This window comes from Bombina bombina, chromosome 5 (genome assembly GCF_027579735.1).
Source record: "Bombina bombina isolate aBomBom1 chromosome 5, aBomBom1.pri, whole genome shotgun sequence".
Classification (NCBI taxonomy): Eukaryota; Metazoa; Chordata; class Amphibia; order Anura; family Bombinatoridae; genus Bombina; species Bombina bombina.
The window spans coordinates 260,420,013-260,446,521 of NC_069503.1; the positions used below are offsets into that span (position 1 = coordinate 260,420,013).

General features: G+C 38.2%; 1 protein-coding gene across 1 annotated transcript in view; it reads right to left on the bottom strand.

The window, feature by feature from the left end:
- Window positions 1-26,509, bottom strand: part of MALRD1 (MAM and LDL receptor class A domain containing 1) — a 998,487-nt gene that overhangs the window by 24,090 nt on the left and 947,888 nt on the right. Inside the window, exon 31 of the mRNA XM_053715701.1 lies at window positions 6,788-6,869. Coding sequence (XP_053571676.1) covers window positions 6,788-6,869 — 82 coding nt within the window. The remainder of the gene's footprint in view (window positions 1-6,787; window positions 6,870-26,509) is intronic.

Here is a 26,509-nt window from a genome sequence, read left to right on the forward strand (position 1 = left end):
AACTCATTATTGTGCTTAAGGGGGTTTACCACCACTATATTATTTGTCCTGCTTCTAAAGTTAATAATTACAACATATGCAAACAGAATTAGACTTGGTTTCTATATATTCTTTATGCAGCTACCATTCATAAGTGTGCCATGGGTATATTTCTCTCCGTGTAAATATCATTAAGGTTATACAGTTCTTTAGGGTTCATGAGTGACTCTCGTAAAAATATAAAAATGAGGTTCATTAATAAGATCCATCAGTGGTCTCCTAGGTTTATTTGTACTATGACAAGCTCCGTTTCCCCCATTATATAGCTTACTGGTTAAGTATAGGGACACAGATCCCATATGCAAATCCCTACATTATGTTTAAGTGTGACTACTCATTGAAACTATCGATATATCCCCCTGTACCCTTTAAAAGTTAAATGAGGTATTTTTCTATAGGTTCTTTTCCCAAGTTATGGCACTTAAATAAGCAAAGCAAATACTGTGGTAAAAATGTTGTAATATATCCTATAGGTGGTTTGGGATGCAATTACTGCTATATTTAATTTTGTGACTATATTAATTTTGTGCTTATTCTGTCTATCTGGTTGTTAATAGATGATTCTTGTTTGCTAAACTCTTATGTACATGACTCTTGGGAACGAGGGAATTTATTTTATATGTAACATGTTTGCAATAACCTCAATAAAAATTTATAAACAAAAAAAAAAAAAAGCCCCCCAAAATAATAAAATTCCTTACCCTATACTAAATTACAAATAGCCCTTAAAAGGGCCTTTTTTGCCCCAAAGTAATCAGCTCTTTTACCTGTAAAAAAAATACAATACCCCCCCAACATTACAACCCACCACCCACATACCCCTACTCTAAAACCCACCCAATCCCCCGTTAAAAAAACCTAACACTAACCCCCTGAAGATCACCCTACCTTGAGCCGTCTTCGCCCAGCCGGCACAAGTGGTCCTCCATACGGCAGAAGTCTTCATCCGATCGGGGCAGAAGAGGTCCTCCTGATGGCAGAAGGCTTTATCCAGGCTGCATCTTCTATCTTCATCCTTCCGGCGCAGAGCGTGTCCATCTTCCATCCAGCCGATGCGGAGCATCCTCTTCAATCGAAGTCCAGGCGAAGAATGAAGGTTCCTTTAAATGACGTCATCCAAGATGTCGTCCCTCGAATTCCAATTGGCTGATAGGATTCTATCAGCCAATCAGAATTAAGGTAGGAAAAATCCGATTGGCTGATGCTATCAGCCAATCGGAATGAAGTTCAATCCGATCGGCTGATCCAATCAGCCAATAGGATTGACCTCTCATTCTATTGGCTGATTGGCTAGAAGATGGTAAATAATTAACTGACCTTTTACGCTTACTTGAAAGCTGCATAGCACCTAATATATCAGATATTGTAGAACAAATTAAGTCCTTAACTCTAGGAGCAAATCTGTTGAACTCCCCTGTAAGGAACAAACAAAAGGGGCAGTACACCTTTAGAAGCAAGAGCAGAATTTGATTAATTTGAATGCACTAAAATATTTAAATATGTGTTACATAAATGTGCTGGAGGCAATACTTCAGCTTATATAAAATAAACACATTTAACACTGATAGGAAAAGTATTCAAAGGCTCAGCTTCTAGGTTTAGGGACATGATTTGAGAAGGCATCATAACAGCAGAATACTACAAAAGTAGTAATGTGCATATAAAAGAAAAACATAACTATCACCCAAAAAAAAAGAGTTCTTGAAGAAAGCGAAAATACTTACTCCCTCCAAAAGCAGCTCTTAAAAAGCTTTCAAAGCGTGTTAATCCGACATGCAGGATAACACACTAGGAAACAGACACCACTTCCAACCTTCAGATAGCACACCTAAGAACAGGCCCGGACTGACCATAGGGCATACCGGGCAAATGCCTGGTGTGCTGCCGGTCAGCTTAGCCCCACCTACCATTACAGCCGCACATACCGACTGCGGCAGGGCCGCCTGCAGAGGAAGAAAGCATTATCCCGACCTAGGATCCTTTTATTATTTACAGTAGAGAGGAGCAGCACACTATAGCAGGGCAGGGCGGTATCACGGTGCTTTAAGTACGTTTTTTCCCTCAGGAGCTCAAGCACCATTGCTGGCAGTGGTACCTCAAAAAATATGCCTGGATTCTTAATTAATTTTGTGTTTTAGACCCTCCTGAGCACGGAATCCTCCTTCCTTGCTTACTCACTTATCACAGTCACAAGGAACTGCTGTGAGATGGGTCCGGGGATGCGCCGCTTCAGTGAGAAAGGAAGGGCTGCCTGCCTCTAGTGCTGTACTGTCTTGTTTTTTGTAGTTCAGGGCAGGCTTATGTAAACAGTCTAATATTTCAACTTCTCACTACAGTGGTGCAGCTCCAGACCCATCTCACAGCAGTTCACAACTGCTGAGGTCTGTCCTGGCTGACAGGGGAGTATCGCTTCTCTCCTTTAACTCTAGGTCGTAAAGCTGCAAGCAATTTTCCAGAGTGACTGATTCCCCTGAGCCACATACTAAGCCAGGGCTGCAGGGCCCTGCAATCAGCATACACCATACGGCTCATGTTTCCCAGCTGCTCAGCTCAGACTGTGAACATTGTGTGATTGCGTTAGGCAGATTTCAGGGCTGGAGGAGGGAGGCGTGCAAGATGGGAGGTCAGTGTTATGTTAGCTCAATGTTATTCACTACATACCTTGTTGGTTTTGGGCAAAGAAACCAGGTACAATCCTGTACATTGAATGAAGCAAACTCGATGGGGACAATAATGTTTAAAATGTGTGGGGAATACTTCTTGGCTGTATCTTACTTTTTTTTATTATGTTTGGCAAAAAAAACATGTCTGGCTAGATGTACTTAGTTTTACATTAAATAATGTGACAACTAAACAGGGATAAATAGTTTAGTGTATATGTTCTGCTCAGTATTTGTATGCACATGTATAACAAGACATCAATATATTCCCTTTTCTAATGCTAGAATATTTAACATGTATTAGTAGTTTCGTTCTTAAATCAAGTAATTACTTGTACTGTATTTGTCCATGTTTGTAATTGGGCAGATAGAGAGAAAGAGGAATACATAGTAAAGACAAAGAAATGCAGAATTAGAGTGAAATGATACATTAGACAGACAGACCGAGATAGATAGACAACCAGACAGACATATAGATAGACAGACAACCAGACATGCATATAGATAGATAGACAGACAGACAGACAGACAGATCGATAGATAGATGATAGATAGAGATATAGATAGATAGATGATAGATAGATAATTGAGATAAATAGATAGATAGATAGATGATAGATAGATAAAAAGACAGACAAAAATATAGATAGATAATTAGATAGATGGAGACATATAGATGGATAGATAGATAGACATACAGATCTCTAATAGTGATGATTTCAATTTCAGCAGCACATCTGTTATTGATCTGTCACTTATACCTCTAAGATCATTTTCAATTCCTCTGCCTGTTATTCCTGAACCCCCAGCTTTTCCCCACTTACAGCATGTATAGAGGGCACTTTAACTTTGACTTTGCATTTGACAGTTTTTCACAGCTAGAGGGTGTTAGTTCGTGTATGCCATATAGATAACATTGTGCTCACACCCATGGAGTTACTTATGAGAGGGCACTAATTGGCTAAAATGCAAGTCTGTCAAAAGAACTGAAATATGGTGCCATCTGCAAAGGCTTAGATACAATGTAATCGCAGAGGTAACAAATGGTGTGAGAGTTGTGGGGGGGCCTGCTTTGCCTTAAAATGCCCAGCCTTTTTTTGTTCCCAGTGCGGCCCTACCTAAGAATAAAGGAGAACTCACATTTATCCAATGTCAGATAAAAAGAAAGGCCTGGATTTAACAAGTAGCGGATGCTGCTGAATCCGCCCGAAGTTTCCGGCTTGCTGGAAACTGAATTTAAGAAGCTGCGGTCGTAAGACTGCTGCTCCTTAACTACTCCGCAACCTTTTTAGGATTGAGATGATTGACACCCCTGCTAGCGGCCAATTGTCCAAGAATGTGCAGGGGGCAGCATTGCACATGCATTTCACAAAAATGCTTGTGCAATGTTAAATGCCGACAGCATATGCTGTCGGCAATTAGCGATGCTGGGCATACATGATTTGCTACAGTGAATCATATCCGCCAGCACTTGATAAATTGCCCCAAAAGAGTGCAGCAAAACTGACCTGTGCGTGAAACCTGAGGCGTGCTATCCAGAAAAACCTATGTGCACTATCCTGACACGCGCAGACTCAAATGCCAGCATGAGCAATAGATGTGCGCAAGCTCATCAGTTTATCTGGTTTTACAAGTTATCGCTATGTGTTTGCGTAAAATGGACATTATTCTATAAAATACTGACAAAATTTCTCCCAAATTCCAAATATAAATATTGTCATTTGGAGCATTTGCAGATATGACAACTGGTCAAAATAACAAAAAAAGATGCAGTGTTTTCAGACCTCAAATAATGCAAAGAAAACAAGGTTATATTAATTTCTAACGAACCCAATACTAACCTTTAAACGTAGCAAAAGTTCAGAAGTAAATATTTGGGGAGAGTATGCAAAGACACATGAAAACTGTGATTGAAAATCAGGGTTGTTCCATCAGTCTTTTTAACATTGCTGTTGGGTGACTTTATGCCACTCCTGGCACAAAACAAATCCATGTTTATCAGGTGTCAAGCAAATTCAAGTAGCTTGACTTTGATGACTTGTGATCATCCATCTTCCTCTTGATCACATTCCAGATATTTTCAATGGGGATCAGGTCGGTAGATTAGGCTGGGCAGGGTCTTGATCTGGTGGTCCTCTATCCACATCTTGATTGCCCTGGCTGTGTGACATGGACATTGTCCTGCTGGAATAAAAAACAATCCTCAGAGTTGGGGAACATTGTCAGAGTAGAAGGAATCAGGTTTTTATCCAAGATAACCTTGTACGTGGCTTGATTCATACATCCTTCACAAAGATACAAGCCATCAAACAAAGCCAAGCTGCTGGAATTGCTGGACCAGGAGTGGCATAACGTCACCCAACAGCAATGGGAAAGACTGGTGGAGAGCATGCCAATATGCATGAAAGCTGTGATTGAAAATCAGGGTTGTTCCACCAAATATTGATTTCTGAACTCTTCCTAAGTTAAAACATTAGTATTGTGTTGTTAAAAATTAATATGAACTTGTTTTCGTTGCATTATTCGAGGTCTGAAAACACTGCATATATTCTGCTATTTTGACCTGTTGTCATTTTCTGCAAATAAATGCTCTAAATGATAATATTGTTATTTAGAATTTTGGAGAAATGTTGTCACTAGTTTATAGAATAAAAATGTTAATTGTATTCAAACACATACATATAAATTGTAAAACCAGAGAAACTGATATTTTTGCAGTTCTAATTACCAACAGGGGAAAAATATATCACTACCCACACTCCCAATATATTCCTCCATCAAACACTGCACCCTTAGGGGAAATGGGCCTTAACTCAGTCGGAGAACCCCTCTCACTGAAGAATAACATGCACACCTTTATTCTTTTCCTTCTTCCAGCAGAGGCAAAGACAAGACTGATTTACTAGTTTGGTGGGAAGGATTTTATATGGCTCTTGGGGTTTGGTAATCTTTACCTATTTTATAGGGCTCTTGGGGTTTGGTAATCTTTACCTCCTCCTAGTAGCAGGGAAGAGTAATTCCCAGGATGAATGGATCGTGGACATATTTTACTCTTTCCTATGGTGTTCATGTCAACAAAGGTCCTGAATCAACATTTTTTTATCCAGGCATATTACTAGTTGTGAAAATTAGACAAAACAGTGTGCAAAGTTTGACTTTAATAGGATATGGCTAAGTACAGGTGAGAAAAAGCTTAAATCAATCATGTTTTAAATTAAAGGGACATAATACTCAAATGCTAAATCACTTGAAACTGATGCAGCATAACTGTAAACAGCTGACTAGAAAATATCACCTGAGCATCTCTATGTAAAAAAGGAAGATATTGTACCTCACAATTTCCTCAACTCACCAGAGTAAGTCCTGTGTAAAAAGTTATACTTCAGCTACTGTTCAGCTGCAGGTAAAAAAAAAAAAAAATGATGATGAAATTAACTGCAGCCAATCAGCATCAACAGTGCTGAGGTCATGAACTCTTTTACTGTGATCTCATGAGATTTCACTTAACTCTCATGAGATTTAATAGTAAACTTCCTTAAACTGAATAGGGAAATAATGAGTGTGCACGAAGCTCACTCCCTTGCCTGTCCCAGGACAGGCATACTGATTTGCTGCTTAAAGTCCTTTACAATGGGGTGTGAATACTTAGGACATTTTGAGGTAAAATATCTTTCTTTTTTACATAGAGATGTTCAGGTGATATTCTCCAGTCAGCTTTTTACAGCTTTGCTGCATTACTTTCAAGCTTATCATGGCCCTTTAAATCAATTGCCGGTATGAGTACTTGCGAATTGTGATTAAATTGAATAGGAGGATTATCTTCATAAATTGCTGGTCAAAATACGCTCGTACATTTAAATTCTAAACACACCTGGATTGAAAATGTCATCAATGGGGGGCAACAATTAATGGCTCTCTAGAAATTTCACCTATGTGACAACATAAGCATGTGATTTTGAATAGCAGCCACCCATATTTTAAGTGTTTTTCATGTGCATTTGAACATACTGTAGTTAAACAGCCCATGGGTTTTCTTCTGGGACATACTTACATTATACTTATAGCTGATAATATAAAACATAATTTACCTCTTTCTCTGGCTCTATGCTGCTCTTCTCCAGATAAACTGGATTTGAAAAGCCAGTGGGAGTATCTTCTTTATGTCTTTTTCTGGAAAAGGAACATATGATTATTAATTTACTTTCATAAATCAGGTTGCAAAGTATTGTTTTAAAATGACAGTAAACATTTTTAAAATTGTAATATAAAATATTTAATGACACATAGCAAAACAAGTTTACAATATAATTCAATTATCTAGGGACAGTCTAGTCAAAATTAAACTTTAATGATTCAGATAGCTCATGCAATTCTAAGCAACTTTCCAATTTACTTTTATCATCAGATTTGCTTTGTTCTCCTAGTATTCTTTATTTAAAGTTAAACCTAGATAAGCTCATACGTTAATTTCTAAGCCCTTGAAGGCCGCCTCTTATCTCAGGGCATTTTGATAGTTTTTCACAGCTGGAGGGTGTAAGTTCATGTGTGCCATATAGATAACATTGTGCTCATGCACATGAAGTTACCTAGGAGTCAGCACTGATTGGCTGAAATGCATGTCTGTCAAAAGAACTAAAATAAGGGGGAAGTCTGCAGAGGCTTAGGGGCCAAATTATCAAGCTCCGACTGGCTCAGGCTCGCCTTCAGACTTGCCGGAAACAGCAGTTATGAAGCTGCGGTCTAAAGACCGCTGCTCCATAACTGGTCCGCCTGCTCTGAGGCTACGGACATCAATCCGCCCAATCCTATACGATCGGGCTGATTGACACCCCCTGCTAGCGGCTGATTGGCTGCAAATCTGCAGGGGGCAGCATTGCACAAGCAGGTCACAAGAACTGCTTGTGCAATGATAAATGCAGACAGCGTATGCAGTTGGCATTCATCTATGTGCGGCGGACATGATACGCTACATTGTATCATGTCCGCTGGCACTTTCTTAAATCGGCCCCTTAGACACAAGGTAATCAAAGAGGTAAAATATATATATAAATATAACAGTGTTAGCTATACTAAACTAGGGAATGGGTGATAAAGGGATTATCTATCTTTTTAAACAATAACAATTCTGGAGTAGACTGTCCCTTAAACATTGTCTGTGTAACTACCAAATTCTAATCTCTGTTATTTGGTTTTCTACAGCCTTTGCCTGCATTTTATATATGTAACCTGTCCTGGATCATTCACCTGGTAATCACCTTTTTTCCAAGTTTTGCAAGTACCTGCTTCAGTTCTAACTACGTCTCATCTGGGTCATGTGTTGGTGCGCAAGCTATGCAAGTGGATACTTATCAGCTCTGTAACATATCGAACTCCTGATGAATTTATGCAGAGTGATACAAGTACTTTGTGCAGCAAGTGAATATCTATGTGATTTTCAACTTGTCTCAACTCCCTATCAACTGCTGTATTATATTTTGCAGACTATTTCAGTTTGAACTGTACTACTTGAAATCTGTGTCTAGTCAGCATTCAAGAAATCATCTGTGCTTGAACTTCACTTTGCAGCTCTTATTCTACATTCCAGTGTCAAAACCACTGTAGCCTCGAACTTTCTACTCCTCTACAATGAATCCTTGTCAACACCCATAATGTTCTCTGCAGCCTTGTTCTGTTTCTAACCTGTTTTCAGTTATATATTTCAGCAAGTTACATACATCCTGCATTGTTTCCAGTCTACTGATCTGAGCTGCAATTTAACCATTCACCATCCTGTAATCTGACCCACAGTCCAGAGGCCCGGTGTGTTCATGTCCTACCCCTGTACTGAGGGTCTGCTTCCAGACTGGTGTGTCTTCAGATGGTGACACTGGTTTAATACAAATAAATGTGCAATATCTAAGAGTTCACTGTGCACAAAATAAAAACATCCCATAAGACCCGGGTCCCGTTGATCTAAAGTTCTCTGCTCAGGTGAGATCAGCTAAGAAGTATCGTCAGTATGGCGAGGTCCCTCAAAGAATTTTAGAAATACAAATTTTGGATTGAGATCTGATTATGTTGTTATTCAGTGCTCTGAATGTGAAGAAAAGACTCATACATTAGAAATAAAGGTCTAAAAACAAATCCAAAGATTGTGCATGATTTCTCTCCATGCCTGATAGCTTATGATCATTAGGGTTATGGTATGTGTACCCCATTCCTTCACATTAAAATTTAAGCATACAGCAATTTTAATATGGACATAATTAAATAAGTAGTATATACAAAGAATTTTATTATAATTTTTTATAAAATGTAAAACTTAATAGTGACAGTTTTGCATTTACAAAGTAAATGAATAAAATAATTGCTTGTGAAAAATAGAAAAAAGAAAATGTACTTAAATTTTATAATTTCTGTGATTCAATTAATCAAATTGTTTCCACCTAATCATGACAATGCTAACTACCTTGAATGCCCACCAAAAAATAAAACAAAATAAACAGCAAATAAAATATATAAGTAAAAATGTCAAATTATTTTTTTCATCAGGCTAAGGTTAGAGATAATTAGTAAATTGTTACCTTTTAGGGTGATAGATATAATAATATGTTTTGTTGATAATACAGTTTTGTTTTAACACCTTAGTTTACTAACTCAGACTATGGGGTCGATTTATCATCAGTCTGTCCGACATGATCCGCTCAGCGGCTTATGTACGACAGATATCGATGATTGCTGATAGCATACACTGTCGGAATTTATCATTGCACAAGCAGTTCTTGTGAACTGCTTGTGCAATGCCGCCCCTGCTCACCGGCGGCCAAACGGCTACTAGCAGGGGGTGTCAATCATCCCTATTGTATCGGATCTGGATGACTTCAGTCCGCCACCTAGAAGGTGTTGGAGAAGTTAAAGCGCAGTGGTCTTACGACCGCTGCTTGTTAACTTCCGTTTCTGGCAGACCAGAAATGATGGGCGTAGAAAGCAGCATCCGCTGCTTCATAAATCTACCCCATAGAGTGATTTTAACAATAAAGCTGTTTTTTATGCTTAGCTTAAGCATGTTAGCTAGGAATGGGTGAGCCAATTAGCGTATTATATACCACCTGCATTTGCTTGTATTTAGAAGCTGCACAGTAAAATGTAATAATAATTTTTAAAAAATACTATACAGTCCTGAGAGACGGTTATATGCTGAGTAAGCTTGGATTAATGCAAACATGGCATCCTCTAAAGGAATTAGAGAATTAAAATACATGGGCAAATATGGAAATACAAAGCAAAATATAAAGAAGAATGTAGAGAAGGTCCTTTTGCGCATTCTCTGGGATCCGCAGCCTATTCCTCCTATTAGAGCGTCCCTGGATTCTGTGATGAAGGGTTGGGTTAGCACGGCTCCCCACCTCTCTATAGGTTAGTATTTAAACTGCAGGTGACACTGTGCCACCTGTAACAAACATTTACATTTGCTTTAATGAAAACGATTGTAAAAGTTAACCAAAAATTGTTTTATTTTAAACAAAACAAATACCTAATAGTACAGCACACAAGTATTCCGAAAAGCTAATTTTTTAGAATATTCTTTACAAATTATTCAGTGCGGCACGTCTACTTATTTGCTTACAGTATGTGACATTAACCTATTGTCCTCAGAATACATCCTCAACACTCATTAACCATATGAATGCCATAGTTATCTTGGCATGATGGCCATATTTTATTTAGTCACTTCAAGACCCCGACATATAAAAACGGTGTGTTTTTAATTTTACATTTTTGACACTAACCATACTGGTGTCTTTAAAATCGCGTTTTAAAATGGGATTGCATAATCCATCTGCACCATATATATATATATATATACACACATATTTGGACATATACTGTATATGTATGTATCGCTATGTTAAAGCATTTTGCAGTCCTTTCATTTTCTTACACCTGAGACCTCATATCCTTGAACCCTTTATTTATGCAATAGTATCACTTTTTTATGCAATATTTTTTTTAATCAAACTGTGTTATTCTGATTGTAACTTTATTTTTAATTGTGATTTTGATGTGTTTTGTGCAACTTTTTAGTCAAGGGTAATAGTTAACCAGAGCTCTGAAGTCGCACTATCCCAACATGCACTACATTTAATGCGCTTACACGCAACAGTTAGCGCACCACTTATAATCTAACCCTAATTTAGCCATTAATAGAGGATATGTAGGTTTTTTAAATGTTGTGCATAGAGCTATATAACCCTTTTTATGGCGCTGGAAGCAACAGTGTAGTTCATTTTGTATTGTCTTTAAGCATCTACATGCAATTATTTGTAACACTTATTTCAATAGAAGCTGTTTCCTCCAGATGCATCAATCAATACATGTTTATCTAACCATTCTTACGTGTGCTAGTGCCTCAGCAAATGATAAAAAAACTCATTTGTATTATTGGAAAATATGTTATGTCTAGAGAATAACAAGTCTCTATTAATCTAGCTGTTTAACACAAAACACAAACCTGCTTGGCTGGATTGTGTTTGCATTATACACTGTATCCCATTTAATTCTCAAAACCACCCTATTCGGAAAACATAAATTAAGTATTTAATTTTATTACAACCCTATGAAAACTCTTCTACCAACCACATAAACAACATTGCAAATCATATACCCTCTGCAAATCTCTAGCAATCCTTAGATACCTACTTATCAAGTCGTCAACCGCAAATACGCTGGAATTCCGCAGCATAATTGTGGAGAGCTTGATTCCCCTTAGTTATCAAAGATTACAGACCGGCAAAAGTTGAAATCTGTGACGTAACATACGATCCGCCGGTCTCAGTCCGACACAGATCGATGCTTACGTCATTACAGATGTTCCGAATGCAAATTCGGCACTATCTGACTACTTTTGCTAGTTAACAAATACCTACCAGGTACGCTCGCCAATATTCCGGCCCAGCGTACCTGCTTTTCAATCCCAATGCCATAGGAATCAATGGGAGTCTGAAAGCAGCGAAAGCTTATGCTCGCTGCTGCCCGATATTCCATTGATTCCTATGGTAGAATAAAAGTTATGTTTACACCTAACACCCTAACATAAGCTCAGAGTCTAAACACCCCTAATCTGCCGCCCCCTACACCGCCGCCACCTACATTATACTTATTAACCCCTAATCTGCTGGCCCCTACACCGCCACCACCTACATTATGTTATTAACCCCTAATCTGCTGCCCCCTACACCGCCGCCACCTACATTATACTTATTAACCCCTAATCTACCGCCCTGACACCGCCGCCACCTACATAAAGTTATTAACCCCTATCCCGTCGCTCCTGGAGCCCACCGCAACTAAATAAATGTATTTACCCCTAAACCCCTGGCCTCCCACATCACTAGCACTTACTAAACCTATTAACCCCTAAACAGCCAGCCCTCCACATAATGAATTAACCTATTAACCCCTAAATCTAACAACCTGCTAACTTTACATTAAATATTAACTCATCCCTATCTTATAATAAATTTAAATTTACCTTTAGATTTAAATTAAACTATATTAAACTATATTAAACTAATAATTAACCTACCCTATCTGTTATACTAAAATTACATTAAACTATATTAAACTACTAATTAATCTACCATAACTATTATACTAAAATTACATTAAACTATATTAAATTAATAATTAATCTACCCTAACTATTATACTAAAATTACATTAAACTACAAATTAAATGAACTATATTATATAGTTAAACACCTAACCCTACTCAAATAATTTAAATCTACAATAAAAAATTACGAAGTTGCAAAAAACTAACAACTAAGTACAAAAAATAACAAACACTGTTACAAATAAAAATAAACACTAAGTTACACAAAATAAAAAATAAATGATCAAATCTTTAAACTAATTACACCTAATCTAATAGCCCTATGAAAATAAAAAATCCCCCCAAAATAAAAAAAACCCTAACCTACAATAAACTACAAATAGACCTTAAAAGGGCCTTTTGCGGGGCATTGTCCCAAAGAAATCAGCTCTTTTACCTGGAAAAAAAATACAAATACCCCCCAACAGTAAAATCCACCACCCATACAACCAACTCCCCCAAATAAAACCCTAACTAAAAAAACCTAAGCTCCCCATTGCCCTGAAAAGGACATTTGGATGGGCATTGCCCTTAAAAGGGCATTTAGCTCTATTGCTGCCCAAACCCTAATCTAAAACTAAACCCCACCCAATAAACCCTTAAAAAAAACTAACACTAACCCCTGAAGATCCACTTATAGTTTTGAAGACCGGACATCCATCCTCAACGAAGCCGGGAGAAGTACTCAACGAAGCAGCAAGAAGTCCTCAACGAAGCCGGGATAATAGAATTGCAAGAGAAAGAGCATAAGCACTACATAGATGAAAGGGGGTTGCTCTGTCAGGTTTTAAATTGGATATACCTACTGAGCTAGAGTGCTTGTGCAGCGAGACAATTAACAAACAGGAGTTGAACCTCAAAAGGGATTGGGATTCCAAGGTTGCACTTTTATAGCACTTCTATACCCCTAAAAATATATAGCACCCAAAAGGGCTGAAAAGAACTCGGGGTAGAGGTTTTTAGTTTAAAACATAACTTTTATTCTTAACATAAATTGTATAAAATCATAATGTAATGTGTGCAATTTAAAAACACAAAGAAACTGTGCTCAGTGTCAGTATTAATGGCAAATAATATAAGGGTCGCTTGCTGGGGTTTAAATTAGCTGCAGGGTTGTAAAAGACTCCTGTTAAGAGAGATAGTTATCTGCTTTTTAGTTTTCAAACATAGGTGTGTTTATTTACCAAAAAATATAAGTATCAACTTTATTGATAATTTTTGATATCCTTAATCTTTCCTCGTAATGTTTAGGGAAAGCACTCTTGATTGTCCTAAAAATGAGATGAATCGTATATTGAGGTGTTGTTAAATTTACAAGATTTCCAAAAATAAATTGTTTTGGTATTTTATTAATACTTTGGATAAAATATCACTTTTGGTGACTGTGAGCGTGCCCAAATCTTGTAAACTGAGTGTTTCAGTATTGTGAGGCCCAAAGACTGGCTGAATTTTGCGATATTGACACTTTTGGTAAAATTATATCGCTTTTACAATGACTGTGAGTGTGCCCAAATATGGAAAAATACGTTCTATAAGTGCTTTCTATGTCTTAGAATAACTTGTAGACATCGTTAATTATCACTGTGTGGATATATTCATGCTGAGTTAATCTGTTGCTTGTGATTTCACATTAATTATGTTTAGTATCAAGGCAAAATAAATCGGAATCTCAGCACAATATATATATATTTGTGGACTTATACCTTACAGTATGTTGTTTATAAGTTAATTTAAGTTGAAATTGTGGAATAGTAAATATTCAGCGCCTTATTTTTGGCATAAGTTTATTTGCTAGTGTTTACTGCATTATACTCATCCATCTCTTGTGTGTTATCTGTGGAATATACCAAACCATTTGGGAAAAGTATGATATGGTGCTTTGGATGTTGTTACTATTGGATGACTTATTTTGCACTTATATATTAAATATTGTTTGGGTCAGATCCCTCTTAGTATTGTCATTGTTTGGTTCTCACGCTTGTTCATATTTTTTGGGATAATAAGCAGAGAATTATTATTGGTCTATCTCTGCCAAAAGGTTTGTTTTTGGTATTCACTGCTTGCCATTAATAGACTTATATTTGCAATAAAGGTCTGCCTTATTGTGGTATACAAATACTATAACCTTATTGAGTTAAATTCTCGCTTGTGTTTGAAGCCGGGATAAGTCTTCATCCAAGCTGGGAGAAGTGGTCCTCCAGATGGGCAGAAGTCTTCATCCAGATGGCATCTTTTATCTTCATCCTTCCAACGCGGAGCAGCTCCACCTTCAAGACATCCGACACAGAGCATCCTCTTCGTTCGACGTCTTCTTGAACAATGAATGTTCCTTTAAATGAAGTCATCCAAGATGGTGTCCCTTAGATTCCGATTGGCTGATAGAATTCTATCAGCCAATCAGAATTAAGGTTTAAAAAAATCCTATTGGCTGTTGCAATCAGCCAATAGGATTGAGCTTTCATCCTATCGGCTAATCCAATCAGCCAATAGAATATGAGCTAAATGGATGACAGCTCAATCATATTGGCTGATTGCAACAGCCAATAGGATTTTTTAAACCTTAATTCCGATTGGCTGATAGAATTCTATCAGCCAATCGGAATCTAAGGGACGCCATCTTGGATGACATAATTTAAAGGAACATTCATTGTTCAAGAAGACGTAGAACGAAGAGGATGCTCCGTGTCGGATGTCTTGAAGATGGAGTCGGAAGGATGAAGATAGAAGATGCCGTCTGGATGAAGACTTCTGCCTGCTTCGATGAGGACTTCTCCCGGCTTCTTTTAGGATGGATGTTGGATCTTCAGAACTGTAAGTGGATCTTCAGGGGTTAGTGTTAGATTTTTTTAAGGGTTTATTGGGTGGGTTTTAGTTTTAGATTAGGGTTTGGGCAGCAATAGAGCTAAATACCCTTTTAAGGGCAATGCCCATCCAAATGCCCTTTTCAGGACAATGGGGAGCTTAGGTTTTTTTAGTTAGGGTTTTATTTGGGGGGATTGGTTGTGTGGGTGGTGGGTTTTACTGTTGGGGGGTATTCGTATTTTTTATTTACAGGTAAAAGAGCTGATTTCTTTTGGGCAATGCCCCGCAAAAGGCCCTTTTAAGGGCTATTTGTAGTTTATTGTAGGCTAAGGTTTTTTTTTATTTTTATTTTCATAGGGCTATTAGATTTGGTGTAATTAGTTTAAATCTTTGATAATTTATTTTTTATTTTGTGTAACTTAGTGTTTATTTTGTTTTGTAACTTAGTGTTTGTTATTTTTTGTAACTTAGTTGTTAGTTTTTTTGTAACTTTGTAATTTTTAATTGTAGATTTAAATATTTTGAATAAGGTTAGGTTTTTAAATATATAATATATTTAATTTATTTTGTAGTTTAAAGGACGCTGAAGCCAATTTTTTTTCAGATTCAGATAGAGCATGCAATTTTAAACAACTTTCTAATTTACTCCTATTATCAATCTTCGTTCTCTTGCTTTCTTTATTTGAAAAAAGAAGGCATCTAAGCTATTTTTTTGGTTCAGACCATGGAAAGCACTTGTTTATTGGTAGGTGAATTTACCCACCAATCAGCAAGAACAACACAGTGTGTTCACCAAAAATGGGCCGGCACCTAAACTTACATTCTTTCATTTCAAATAAAGATACCAAGAGAATGAAAATAATTTGATAATAGGAGTAAATTAAAAATTTGCTTAAAATTGCATGCTCTATCTGAATCACGAAAGAAAAAATTTGGGTTCAGTGTCCCTTTAATGTAATTTAGTATAACAGTTAGGGTAGATTAATTAATAGTTTAATATAGTTTAATGTAATTTTAGTATAACAGTTAGGGTAGGTTAATTATTAGTTTAATATAGTTTAATATAGTTTAATTTAATTCTAAAGGTAAGTTTAAATTTATTATAAGATAGGGATGAGTTAATATTTAATGTATAGTTAGCGGGTTGTTTAGAGGTTAATAGGTTAATTTAGTTTATGGCGATGTGGGGGCTGGCGGTTTAGGGGTTAATAGGTTTAGTAAGTGTAAGTGATGTAGGAGGCCAGAGATTTAGGGGTTAATACCTTTAGTTAGTTGCGGCGGGGTCCGGGAGCAGCGGAATAGGGGTTAATAATTTTATTAGAGTTGCGGTGAGCTCCGGGAGCAGCGGGATAGGGGTTAATAACTTTATTTAGTTGCGGCGGGGTCCGGGAGCGGCGGGATAGGGGTTAAACAGTTTAGTATAGTGGCGGTGCTTAGTGACAGGATACAAATAAAGCTGTGAAAAAGCCGAAGATCAGCGAGATCGATGACTGTTAGTTAACAACAGTCTGCTGCTCATCGCCCCGTACTTGGTGCGCGGCTTTTTGACAGCTTTTGATATAGATATGGAGAACGTATTCAGGTCCACGGCCGCGATGTTAGGCGAGCGTATTGGTGCCGTTGAATGCAAGTAAATTGACGGCTTGATAACTAGGCCTCTTAGGCTTTTTCTTCTAATGATCCTAATAACCCTACTCTTTAATCTATTCTAATACAAAAACCTCTAAAATAAACTGAATAACTGCAATACCAGAAATACATAGGAAATGAGAACTGGAATAAAATCCCCAAAGACTCATCTTTCAAGCAATGTTCTATTTAGTTCTAAATGTGATTCCATGAAAATATCGTCAAGTAAATAGAAAAAACAATATTAAGAAAATATTATATATTAAAAACTTCCAAAGAAAAACAGAATCTCTAATATTTGCTGATAATCCTTTGGACAAAACACTGCCTCATTATTTATATCCTATTATTTATACATATGAACTTACTGAAAATATACTGTATAGTGATACAGAGAAGCTGTGTCTGAGGAAGAACACTGCAAAACCAAAACATAAATATCTATATCTGTAAGACTATCAAGTTTTGATATTTTTGATGAATTATACCTTTAAAATATTATTACTAAAGAAGTGTAAAACTATGTACTATAAATGTAATTATACAAAATGTACTAAATGACAACCCCTTTCAAACCTATTACATATTCCATTAATTTTGAACTAAATTTCCATACAGATAATAAAATAAAATAGAATCTCGCCATAGAATATTGTGCATACAAATGTACCTTCATGATAGTTGGTTGAATAATTCACATACGTCCCTGTTTATGTTTTCTTTAAATAAGATTATTAAGTGTATTTAAAAAGGGTTATATAGGGGCATGTCTGGGTGGCAACTATGTTGGGTTACAATATCTGTGGCTGAAAGAGTAAATTCATTAATCCGACAATATGTCCAAAATTCTGGAGTATCCATGCATATATCTGCTACCTGCAGCTGTCTTATATTCTTGTGTATCAATTGCTATTCAAGGGACAGAGATTTGTATATAACATGTTTAGTTACATGCAATGAAACAACTTTGCTTTAATATACTTTATTTATTTTGTCCCCTTTTTATGTTGTTTAGCTCTAAAATTGAACAATTTCTAATTCCCAGAGGGTAAACTGCACCCTGCTGACTTCTCAAGGGTAACTGCTGTTTATCTGTCAAGGGTAACTGCTATTTATCTGTCCTTAATTGGCTTTCTGCGATGACAACTGCTAAACAATGCACTCTATACTAACATCATTGCCCGGGCTAGCCTTGTTGCCTGCTGACTAAAGCCAAGATTGGCTCCTCCAAATTAGGGAAATGGTGGGGGGGGAGGGTTGCTATTGATAAATAATTGCAGTAAAAAGGATGTTAATGTGTTTTTAAAATGTTAAGACTTGGCTCATATGTTCTATAGTAACACAATAGCAGTGTCTTGTAATTACAAGGTGTTTACTGTCCCTTTAAACTTGTTGAGTTTATGATCTCTTAGCCTGGATCTGAACCATTAAGTCATTAGGTGGCGGCCGAAGCTTTAATACCGGGTTTAGCAGTCGCAGCTGAACTTCTTCTTTAGATCTCATCCAGAGTTCCACACTGGCTACTAAAATACATTAAGGTGACTGTACTTTTTGGAGGAGTTTAGAACCCTATTTTAAAATACCAAGCAGCTTTAGCAGAGGATCTACAAGATGTGTTTAACCCTCTCAATACTAATGTCCCCCACATAGATCCTATTCTTGTGTGCAATGGGAGTGATAGTGCTCTGGGGCTCCAGCATCCTTTACTCGTTCATGATAGCGATACACCTGACCAGGGCTGGACTGGGAATAAAAAGCAGCCCTGGAAAAATTTGAGGACCAGCCCTATCCTGGTAGGCCAATCCGGCCCTGTGCATGACTCAGGACAGAGGGGTTAACATTGATAGAATGGCTAAGGCTGACATTATTTATTGCAAAGGCAACACAGTGAGTACTGTTGACGCACTAGAAGGTTGTGGAGATACGAGGCTTAAAGGGACAGTCAAGTCCAAAAAAACTTTCATGATTCAAATAGGGCATGTAATTTTAAACAACTTTCCAATTTACTTATCACCAATTTTGCTTTGTTCTCTTGGTATTCTTAGTTGAAAACTAAACCTAGGAGGTTCATATGCAAATTTTTTAGACCTTGAATGCCTCCTCTAATCTGAATGCATTTTGACAGTTTTTCACCACTAGAGGGCATTAGTTCATGTGTTTCATATAGATAACATTGAGCTCATGCACGTGAATTTACTGTGGAGTCAGCTCTGATTGGCTAAAATGCAAGTCTGTCAAAAGAACTGAAATAAGGGGGCAGTCTGCTGAGGCTTAGATACAAGGTAATTACAGAGGTAAAACGTGTATAATTATAACTGTGTTGGTTATGCAAAACTGGGGATTTGGTAATTAAGGGATTATCTATCTTTTAAAACAACAACAATTCTGGTGTTGACTGTCCCTTTAATGACACAGCTGTGAGTTTTATGACTATCTACAACACCAACCTCCCCAATTTCGGTTGTCAGTAGCAGTCTCAAGTATCTGGGGAAGTTGCAACCTTAGCAGTGTGAACAGTACTTCTTTATTCTACCTTTTTCTTGTGGAGAGACTTTGGCACTTGTGGTTGACAAGGCACAGCTTGCAGGACAATAATCTTCCTGGGACTGCTTGAGACTCCTTAGGTTAGCGACCTTTGATTTGTACTCTCCTTTTGTGTTGTTATTTGAGCCGGAATAGGTGACTTCTTCACATTACCGGAGATGAGGCCAGTGTACAAAAGTGTGTCTGTTTACCTTATTAGCTATTAAGCCACATTTTGTGCTGCAACTTAGATTGTGCTCTGTTTTAGCATTATATTCATGATAGGCCAATTTGCCTGAGACCCAGGGGCTTATTGTAACTCAGGTATTATAGAGCTGCTGGTTTATCATGTTTATGACACATTTGTGCTCTTATATTATATGTAAATTTGTTCCCTCTGCAGTTGAATGCCCGTTTATTATTACAGCATTATAGTTTATCAATCTATATGTAGCCTTTTTTCGCAACTTAGCATGTGTGTATTATTCATCATTTTTATTGTGGTATGTCCCATCTTGAAATAGATTTATCTTTGAGTAGTGGGGTACTGCTAGCCAAATTTACTTGCAATTAGTAATACCTGTTTCATGTATAGAAATAAAGATACTACAAGCTGTTAGTGTGAGGAATCATGTTGCACTATAGAACTACATCCAGCTCAGTGGTAGGAACAGGAAACAGGAAGTATAAGGCAATGCCATAAACAAACAGAGTCACAGTATTTGCATAATAACTCCATAACATCTCCCCTTTTAACATTCAATCCAAAATTTATCTAAAACAGATCCTGAACATTCTTAAACATAACATAATGCATTACTGGTAAATACACTACAGATTAAGTCTATCTGGTGGTATTGAAACTTGACGCTATGCAAGGCCACAGGGATTTTGCCTGAGGAAAGCTGTTCAGCTCCAGAAGGTGTTTATAACGAGTTGCCCTCTTTCCTGGCTGGTGTGTTTGGCACAGAAGAACTTGCTGGTATAAGAGGCTGCATTATGTCATTCTCATTGTATCCTTCTGATATGACAGCAGTATTGTCTCTGCCTTGTTTATGTGGTCCAGTAGGACTAGGTGCATTGAGAGCCTCGGGAAGCTCAAGTGTAGGATACTTATAGGCTTGTGTGGTGAGATGTTCTGCCACTCGCAGGTCCACTCGATTGCGGCGGTAGAGACTGCCTTCCACATCTACAAGATATGAGCGAGAAGCAACCCTCTGAACACAGGTACCCAGTCTCCAGTAACCAGTCCTGTCACCAGGGAGTGGCTTCATATGGATTGGCTCTCCAATACTTAGTTCAGGTACGTCTTTGGCAGACACATCATATGTCAGTTTGGAGATCTGTTTTCTCCGTCGCAGTTTCTCCAGTACCCCTGTTAACACACAAGGTTCAAGTAATTTATTTGCCACTGGCAATGAAGTCTTCAGCCTCCTTGACATCAAGCACTGTGCAGGACTACTGTCCATCCCTTCAGTTGGGGTGCTCCTCCAATGTAAAATGGATTTCCATGGGTCATTACCTTCATTCTTGGCATTCTTTGCAAAGATTCTTCACTATCTTTACAGCTTATTCCGCTTTGCTATTAGCTTGAGGGTGTTGCGGGGAAGAGGTAAGACCCCCAATCTGTAGAGAACCGTCTGAATTGCTCACATGGAAACTGAGGTCCATTATCTGAGATTACCCTGTCTGGCTGTCCATGACCTGCAAACTGTGCTTTACAACGCTTGATTGTAGTTTCAGCAGCCAGGTCAGGAAGGAGTTCAATCTCCCAAAAGTCAGAATAGTGATCAACAATTAGTAGAAAATCTTGCCCAGCATAATTCAGTAAATCCATGCTTACAATTTGCCAAGGCCGTTTGGGCAGCACATGTGACATCATGGGTTCTTTCTGTTGTGCCTGTGCATATTCATTGCATGCTGAACAACGGCTAACTGACGGCTAGATTACAAGTTTTGTGTTATGAGCGGCTCGGTAATAACTTGCAAGTTATTTCCATCGCTCACCTTTAATAGCGCCGCTATTGCAGGTTTGCAAAAAACAGGCGTTAGCAGGCAATATGGCAGCGTTGAGCTCCATACCGTACACAAATACCAGCACTGCTTTGAGCTGGTTTTACGTGCTCGTGCATGATTTCCTCATAGACATCAATGAGGAGAGCCGACTAAAAAAAGCCTAATACCTTCAATAAAGGAGCGTAAAGCTCCGTAACACAGCCCCATTGATTCCTATGGGGAAAGAAAATTTATGTTTATATCTAACACCCTAACATAAACCCTGAGTCTAAACAACCCTAATCTGCCACCCCTGACATTGCTGCCACCTACATTACACTTATTAACCCCTAATCTGCCGCCCTTGACATCGTCGACACCTACCTACAATTATTAACCCCTAATCTGCTGCCCCCAATGTCGTCGCTACCTATATACATTTATTAAACCCTAATCTGTTGCCCCCAGTCGTCGCTACCTACCTACACTTATTAACCCCTAATCTGCTGCCCCCAACGTCGCCGCCACCACTATACTAAAGTTATTAACCCCTAAACCTCTGGCCTCCCACATCACTAACACTAAATAAATACAGTATATTAACCCCTAAACCTAACCCTAAGTCTAACCCTAACACCCCTAACTTTAATATAATTAAAATAAATCTAAATAAAAATTACTATTATTACCTAACTAAATCCTATTTAAAACTATCCCTCCCTACAACTCTCCCTCCTTCTGCTCCTCACACCAAACTTCAAAGAAGCATTACGTCATTAGATCAACAACAGCTCTCTAATTCCCTCAAACCTCTCCTCTCATCCTTCTCCTCCTTTTCATGCCCTGACCAATCTATCTGCCACTATAATTCCACCCTTACATCCGTCCTTGACAATCTCGCCCCTCTTACCATAGCTCGGAAATCAAACACTCATCCTCAGCCCTGGCATACTCCTCTGACACGATACCTACGAAGATATTCCTGTACTGCTGAGCGGCACTGGAGAAAATCTAGGAGTTCAGTTGATTTTCAACACTACAAATTTATCTTGAACTCCTACTACTCTGCCCTTAATTTCCATAAGCAACACTACTTCTCTACTCTTATCTCTAATCTTTCTTCAAACCCAAAACGTCTGTTCTCCACTTTCAATACTCTTCTCCGCCCTCCCCCTCCTCCTAATACAACTTCTCTGTCAGCTCAAGACTTTGCCAACCACTTCAATAACAAAATCAACTCCATCAGAAATTAAATCAGCTCTCAACATAATTCCATTCTCTCACCCCCTCAAATGCTCTCAATCAACCACAACCCACATAACCTTAAACTTAGCTCATTCTCCCCTGTTTCTGAGGAAGAAGTTTCGGCACTTATACTGCGCTCTCACCTCACTACCTGTCCCCTTGACCCTATCCCCTCACAGCTACTCCCCTCCCTCTCTGCCACCCTTACCCCTATACTCACACACACTTTCAACCTCTCCTTCAGCACCAGTATATTTCCCTCATCACTGAAAGATGCACTGGTCACACCTATCCTCAAAAAACCTTCCCTTGATCCTATCTCCCCATCCAACTACCGCCCTATTCCCCTCCTCCCTCTTGCATCAAAGCTTCTTGAAAAACTAGCTTATGCACGCCTATCCCATTTCCTTACAATAAACTCCCTCCTTGACCCATTGCAATCTGGATTTCGTCCCCATCACTCCACAGAAACAGCAATTGTTAAGGTTACCAACGACCTACTTACAGCAAGATCAAAAGGCCACTTCTCTCTGCTTATTCTCCTTGATCTGTCCGCAGCCTTTGACACTGTTGACCACCCTCTCTTGCTCCAAACCCTCCAATCCTTCGGCATATGTGACACAGCCCTCTCGTGGCTCTCTTCCTACCTGTCAAACCGTTCCTTTAGTGTAGCCTTCTCTGGGGCCTCCTCTGCCCCATCACCACTTTCTGTCGGAGTACCGCAAGGCTCTGTCCTCTGTCCCCTTCTCTGCTCAATCTACACGTCATCACTAGGTTCCCTAATAAAGTCCCATGGTTTACAATATCATTTGTATGCCGACAACACCCAAATCTACTTCTCTGCACCAAACCTTTCTCCTTCCTTGCTAACCCGTGTCACTAACTGTCTTTCTCACATCTCCAACTGGATGTCCTCTCACTACCTCAAGCTAAATCTCTCCAAAACTGAGCTCCTTATTTTCCCCCCTTCTTCTAAACTCCCAATCTCTCTATAACTGTCGACAACTCCATCATTACCCCTACCCCGCATGCCCGATGTCTCGGGGTCACATTTTACTCAGATCTTTCTTTCACTCCTCACATTCAGTCTTTGGCTAAAACCTGCCGCTTCCACCTTAAAAACATCTCTAAAACTAGACACTTCCTTACACAAGACACAACTAAGATTTTAATCCACTCTCTCATCCTCTCCCGCCTCGATTACTGCAACTCTGTTCTCTCTGGTCTCCCCACCTACCGCCTAGCTCCTTTACAATCCTTAATGAATGCCTCTGCCAGACTCATCTTCCTTACACGTCGCTCTTCATCTGCTGCACCTCTCTGCCAATCCCTTCACTGGCTTCCTCTTGCCTCTAGGATCAAACACAAAATTCTCACTCTGACATACAAAGCCCTCAACTGCACTGCTCCCCCCTATATCTCAGACCTTGTCTCCAGATACTCTCCCTCCCGTCCCCTTCGCTCTGCTCACAACCTCCTCCTCTCTTCCTCTCTTGTCACCTCATCACACTCCCGTTTACAGGACTTCTCCAGACTGGCTCCCATCTTGTGGAACTCTCTGCCTCGCTCCACAAGACTCTCTTCTAGTTTTTAAAGCTTCAAGTGCTCCCTAAAGACTCTACTGTTCAGGAATGCATACAACCTACGCTAACCTTTCTTTATACCAGTTCCTCTCCTCCATTGCTATCCCCTGAACCCCCATAGCATGTAAGCTTAAGAGTCCAGCTGTTTGTTGATCACCTTCTCAAGAGCTGACTACAACAGTGCAACTCTTGGCAGGGCCCTCTACCCATTTGATCCCTATAACTGTTTTTTGTACTCCGCCTTTGTTAATAGCGCTGCGGAATCTGTTGGCGCTCTACAAATAACCGTTAATAATAATAATAACTAAATACTTACCTGTAAAATAAACCCTAAGATAGCTACAATATAACTAATAGTTACATTGTAGCTATCTTAGGTTTTATTTTTATTTCACAGCTAAGTTTGTATTTATTTTAACTAGGTAGACTAGTTAGTAAATAGATATTAACTATTTACTAACTACCTAGTTAAAATAAATACAAACTTACCTGTAAAATAAAACCTAACCTGTCTTACACTAACACCTAACACTACACTACAATTAAATAAATTACATTAATTAAATACAATTAACTAAATTACAAAAAAAAATAAACACTAAATTAAACAAAATAAAAAAGAAATGATCAAGTATTTAAACTAATTATACCTAATCTAATAGCCCTATCAAAATAAAAAAGCCCCCCCAAATAAAAAAAACCCTAGCCTACACTAAACTGCCAATGGATGTCTTGAAGATGGAGCTGCTGCACGTTGGAAGGATGAAGATAGAAGATGCCGTTTGGATGAAGACTTCCCCGGCTTCGTTGAGGACTTCTGCCCGCTTGGATGAAGACTTCTCCCGGCTTGATGAGGATGGATGTCCAGTCTTCAAAATCTGTAAGTGGATCTTCAGGGGTTAGTGTTAGGTTTTTTTAAGGGTTTATTGGGTGGGTTTTATTTTTAGCTTAGGGTTTGGGCAATGGAAAAGAGCTAAATGCCCATCCAAATGCCCTTTTTAGGGCAATGGGGTGCTAAGGTTTTTTAGATTGGATTTTATTTGGGGGGGTTTGGTTGTGTGGATGGTGGGTTTTACTGTTGGGGGTTGTTTGTATTTTTTTACAGGTAAAAGAGCTGTTTTTTGGGGGGCAATGCCCTGCAAAGGCCCTTTTAAGGGCCATTGGCAGTTTAGAGTAGGCTAGTGTTTGGGGCTTTTTTTATTTTGATAGGGCTATTAGATTGGGTGTAATTAGTTTAAATATTTGATCATTTCTTTTTTATTTTGTTTAATTTAGTGTTTATTTTTTTGTAATTTAGTTAATTGTATTTAATTAATGTACTTTATTTAATTGTAGTGTAATGTTAGGTGTTAGTGTAAGACAGGTTAGGTTTTATTTTACAGGTAAGTTTGTATTTATTTTAACTAGGTAGTTAGTAAATAGTTAATAACTATTTACTAACTAGTCTACCTAGTTAAAATAAATACAAACTTACCTGTAAAATAAAAATAAAACCTAAGATAGCTACAATGTAACTATTAGTTATATTGTAGCTAGCTAAGGGTTTATTTTATAAGTAAGTATTTAGTTTTAAATATGAATTATTTAGTTAATGATAGAAATTTTTATTTAGATTTATTTTAATTATATTAAAGTTAGGGGTGTTAGGGTTAGACTTAGGGTTAGGGTTAGGTTTAGGGGTAAATAACTTTAGTATAGTGGCGGCGGTGACATTGGGGTGGCAGATTAGGGGTTAATAATATTTAACTAGTGTTTGCGATGCAGGAGTACTGTGGTTTAGGGGTTAATATGTTTATTATAGTGGCCAATGTCAGATTAGGGGTTAATATTTTTATTTTAGTATTTGCAATGCGGGAGGGCCTCGGTTTAGATGTTAATAGGTAGTTTATGGGTGTTAGTGTACTTTGTAACACTTTAATTATGAGTTTTATGCTCTGTAGCTCAAAACCCATAACTACTGAATTTCAGTTTACGGTACAGATCTTTTAGTTATAGGCTGTACCTCTGACTTTTTTGCCGGACAGGCAAATTCATAATACCAGCACTATGGGAGTCCCATTGAAAAATTACTTTTTAAAAAGTGCGGTAGTTATGTTGCGTGACGGCCAAAAAAGTGTGCGGTACAGCTATACCTACAAGACTAGTAATACCAGCGGTAGTGAAAAAGCAGCAGTATGAGGCTTTTTTACTCATAACGCAAAACTCGTAATCTAACCGAAAGTCTCTAATCTCATTTTGCATGTTGGGCCAATATAGGGTATCTTGTGCCTGCCTATAGCATGCTTCTCCACCAATGTGACTGGCATGAATACGCGTCAGCATCTCCGATCTTAATGATTTAGGAATGATGACCCTTGACCTCTTGTACAGTACACCATCCTGAATGCCGATTTCATCTT